At 49.8% G+C, this 4,381-nt stretch overlaps 1 protein-coding gene across 2 annotated transcripts in view; it reads right to left on the bottom strand.

Moving 5' to 3' along the window:
• PRRX1 (paired related homeobox 1) overlaps positions 1 to 4,381 on the bottom strand; it is a 110,636-nt gene that overhangs the window by 18,200 nt on the left and 88,055 nt on the right. For both annotated transcript variants that reach the window (XM_019501911.1, XM_019501909.1), the window contains exon 2: positions 2,417 to 2,592. In XM_019501911.1, the coding sequence (XP_019357456.1) occupies positions 2,417 to 2,592 (176 nt within the window). The remainder of the gene's footprint in view (positions 1 to 2,416; positions 2,593 to 4,381) is intronic.

The raw sequence follows: 4,381 nt of genomic DNA, 5'->3' as shown, positions 1-4,381 counted from the left end.
AACAAGTCTGTGAAGACAGAAGACTCCTTTCTGATGTCCACATTACACCACGCCTGCTGAACAGAGAAGAGCTTCTGCTGCCATCCAGCAGTCATCCAATGGTGTGTGTGGACTCTGCAGCCTCTTCTGTTGGCTGTCATGGTCCCTTCAGCAGCTGGTGACTTCCCTGGATGTACTACACACCCTTCAAACATCTGCTGTAGTAGAGCTGCCAAAAGCTCATGAGTACATATATATTCTGACAGCTGAGCAGCAGCAGCTGCTCTCTGCTGCACAAACTTCTGGTGGCAGAGGCAGAAATTGTGGACAAGGTCTGCCTTTAAACTAGCAAACTTGGGGCCTTGTCACACCTTAGGCTGTGAGCTGAACAAATGTTAACAGGCTCAGTGTTGTTTGTTTTAGTGGAGCAGTCACACCATAAGGTGAAAAACTGTCTCCGGCTGTCTTTCACCTGCTCAGCTGTGACTTGTCACTAGAGGCTTAGGGAGAAGGAGCAGGTCTAGGAGCTAGGGGAAGCACCAGCTCCTTGCTTCTACCAGATGGAGCAAGTGCCACAGCCCCAGAGTGCCTGGTGGTCACAGTGCCTCCCACTGCTGCCCAGACCAGCTCACTGCTTGAGCTCTGAGGGGCCTGCTCCTTTATTTCTCCAGAGCCTGCTCTGCTGCACCGCCCCTGCCTGGGTTGCCACCCAGCTGGGCACTACCTCAGCTCCAGAAAGGATTGGGCCCCTCAGAACTCAGGTGCGGCCAGCTGGCCAGCAGTCTAGCTGATGGTGGCATGGGGGGAAAAGCTCTGGAAAAGAAAAAGGATTGGGCCCCCAGGACCTAGGCATGTGTCAGGTGGCTGGAGTACAGCAGAGCTCAGCAGCCATAGCATGGCAGTCCTAGGCTGGTTCCCACTGACCCTGTGCTCTGCCAGGCTGCACAGGGTCCAGCCACCAGCTCCCTCCACCTGACTCACCCAGCAGCAGCTGTGATTAGTAGGCATTTGAAGTCCCTGAACCCCCTGTAGCAGCCAGGCAGCACCAGGTATGGTGCATGGGGCTTAGCACTGCCCATCCAGGCTGAGGCTGCACAGGGGAGGCAGGGAGGCTGCGTTACTCAGAGCTTCCTCCCAAGCCTGGGAAGTCACATCCCTGTACCTGCCTCCAGGGGTTCAGGGGCCTCAGGTATCTTCCCATCACAGCCGCTGCTAGGCAAGCTAGATGTGGGGAGCCAGAGGCCAGACCCTGCACAGCCTGGATGAGTAGGAGGTCAGCAGGAAGTGGCCTTGGGTTGCCACGTTGCAACTGCCAAGCTCCACACTGTTCCAAACATTTGGCCCCACCAAGGCATGTATCCAGTCCTGGGGGCACAGACACTAGTCAGGGGATGCACTGCAGCAGACTGTGGGGCTGGGCACAGGTTCAACCATGGGTCAGTGAGAGGGGTGAGCACCAGCCTGCTGCCCCACACAGGCACTGCAGTCCGAGTGTGACTGGGCATTTGGTGCAGTGAGCCAGTCCAGGAGGCACAGTAGTCACCAAATGCTCCAGGGCTGTAGCATTGGCTTTTCTGTTGCCCAGGCCCACTGCACCCTGGCATCCCTGCCCTAACTCAGGAGAGAACACTGCATCCTGGGATGCTGGAGGACTACAACTTGGGTGTAACAGCTGTGGAGATTGTCCATACCTTCAGGGAACAGGAGTAAGGTTATGCAGATTAGAAATAATCCTGTCTGGGAGTGGCATAACTTTAAACTGAATTATGAGTGCTTTAAGACTCTTAAAAGGTTAACGTGCAGCAAATCCAAGGGTTAAGAGCTCCAAAAGCCACCTAAAATTACCGTGTAGCAGGTCCTTGGGTACTGGCTGCAGGGGTGCTGTGGTAGCATGGAGCTTATTGGAGTATTTATTGAGCAGTCTTGTTTGGGTCTTGTAGTTCACTCTGAACTCCATCCTGCTGTGAATATACTAGTAATGGTGCCTGAGCTAACTATATTTAAGGTAGCTAACTCAGGTTTGCCTGTACAAGCCACCAACAAAGCAATGACTACAGAGCAGACATAAACCAAGTCTCTTGTGTAAAAGGAACTTCAGCATCTCAGGCATGTCTGACAATTCTGTCCCTTGTATGAGTATAAAAGTGTATGATGCACATTTCTTTGTGGACTCAATCTTGATCTGGGGTCTCTGAGGTCTACTGTAGTATCATCATCACCCTACATGATTTCAGTATAACTCTACTACTTTGACCCTATTAAATATATTGGGACTTTTCAAGATTTCTGTCATCTGTGTATTTGAGAGCCTTAATGATAGAAACACTTCTACTCTAGTAGTTCATTCAGTTCCTGCATTCCTGCACCTCGCTGACCCAAATTACCTGGGTGAAAGTAGTCTGAGGGAAAGCTGAGTTTAGCTGCTGGTGTTCATTACCTGAACTCTGGCTTCAGTGAGGTTGACTCTGCGTGCAAGGTCTTCTCGTACAAAGGCATCAGGGTAATGTGTCCTCTCAAAGACTCTCTCTAATGCCTGAAGTTGGCTGCTATTGAAGGTGGTCCTGTTTCTCCTCTGCTTTCTTTTCTTCTTCTCTTCTGAGTTCAATTGATCATCTAGAAGGAGAGATAATTGGAAAAGTGAAGTGCTGGAAGAGCCCTCCAAGAGGAACAGTAGCTGTAGAGGCAAACAAGTGAATTAATTTTAAGATGGAGCTTGATGAGCAGCCTGCGATCACAGGGGCCTGGATTTGATGAGCCTTTCAGTCCTAAATTACTAGCACTGGTATCTTCTTTTTATACCCAGCTAATTGCTACATCTGTCCCTTTTGAAATGAGAGAAAAACATCAACATCCTGACCACTAGGATTAAACTTTAAAACACACAATTTTCATGTATTCATATAGATTTACAGATTCATAGATTTTTGAGGTCAGTGTCTGTGGTGGGAAGGGGGGGTGACTGCCCATAGGCAGTGTCTGTAGCGCCTTTTTGCAGGGGGTGTACTGCTAAGCTCAGGGGATGTACATGCACCCACGTGCACCCCCTACGCATTGCCAATGAACAGTTTCACTGCATTGTAATGGAACTGAAATGACCTATTCCCTCTGCATAATTAGTCTAGAATACTGAACAAATGTCATGGGCCTCAGAGATGATGGTAACTGAACTGTTGTCCTCCAGTTCCTGCCATCATGCAGTTAGTGGGGGCAAGACTGGTTTCCATTGCATTGCAATATTTACTTAGACTTAAGTAAACATTTCATCCACAATTTATTGCATTAATTTTGCACTTTCTTATGAATTATCCACAAATGGGTTTGAAATCTTTACCTCTCTGTAGACAATTGAACTTTTATTTGCTTTTCAGTCTTGCTCATTGCTCAGTGAGTTAGGAGTGCAAACTAAATTTTGCTAATGCTTTGTCCGTTACGGCTGCGCGAAGCTTCAGTCACTGATTTGATTCAGCAGAGATTCGGCCCGATTCAGTGGCCAAATCTCTATATCTGAGTCAAATCAGGAGACCCTTTAATCTCTCCAAATCAAATCAGAACACTTCAAATCAATTCAGAGAGATTTGACAATTCAGACATAGACACAGCTTTAAAGGTTTTTTCCACATTCCTCAATGTATGCAGAAAACTAGGTGGCTTGTGGATGCTGAGATGGTGGGGAGGATGGAGCATCCCACGGGAGCATGGAGGGGTCTCCAGCACGTTTGGCAGCAGACCCAGAAGTGGATCAGAAGGACTTCCGGTCCACTTCCGGGTCCGCTGGGGAATGCGTGCCCCCACCCGGGCAACTGGTGCCTCCTAGGTCTGTGGGGGTACCTGCAGTCCCCCCGTGGCTGATCACTGAGCTGTGGGGGGAGGCGGGTCTGCTGCGCTCCTGTGGTATGCTCCACAGGGTATCAGCCCCACGATCTCAGTGTTCACGAGCCATGCCCGGTACCTTGAGATATGTATAAAAAACATTTAAAGCTGTGCCTATGGCCAAGTTGCTGATTCTCTGAATCAGCATCAAATCTTCAGATTCCGATTCAGCTGAATCAATTCAGGACAGTGATCCAAATCAATAAATCAAATCACTGTCCCCCGAATTGCCACCTCCCTGCTGGGCCCCCTTTGGCCCCTGGGGGAGGCTCACCTGGGCCTAGAGTGAGTGAGGATTTAGTTAGGGAGCTTCTGGAGGGGCTGGACATTTTTAAGTCAGCCGGCCCGAATGATCTTCACCCTAGAGTCCTAAAGGAACTGGCTGGGCTCATTGCAAGTCCCCTGGCACGGCTTTATGAACACTCATGGTGCTCTGGAGAGGTGCCGGAGGACTGGAAGAGGGCCAACGTGGTTCCCATCTTCAAAAAGGGGAGGAAAGAGGACCCGGGGAACTACAGGCCAGTCAGCCTTA

Source organism: Gavialis gangeticus, unplaced genomic scaffold (assembly GCF_001723915.1).
Source record: "Gavialis gangeticus isolate Ggan-Ray unplaced genomic scaffold, GavGan_comp1, whole genome shotgun sequence".
In the NCBI taxonomy this organism is placed as follows: Eukaryota; Metazoa; Chordata; order Crocodylia; family Gavialidae; genus Gavialis; species Gavialis gangeticus.
Note: the sequence above shows the minus strand (reverse complement) of the source record. Positions and strands in the feature narration are given on the sequence as shown.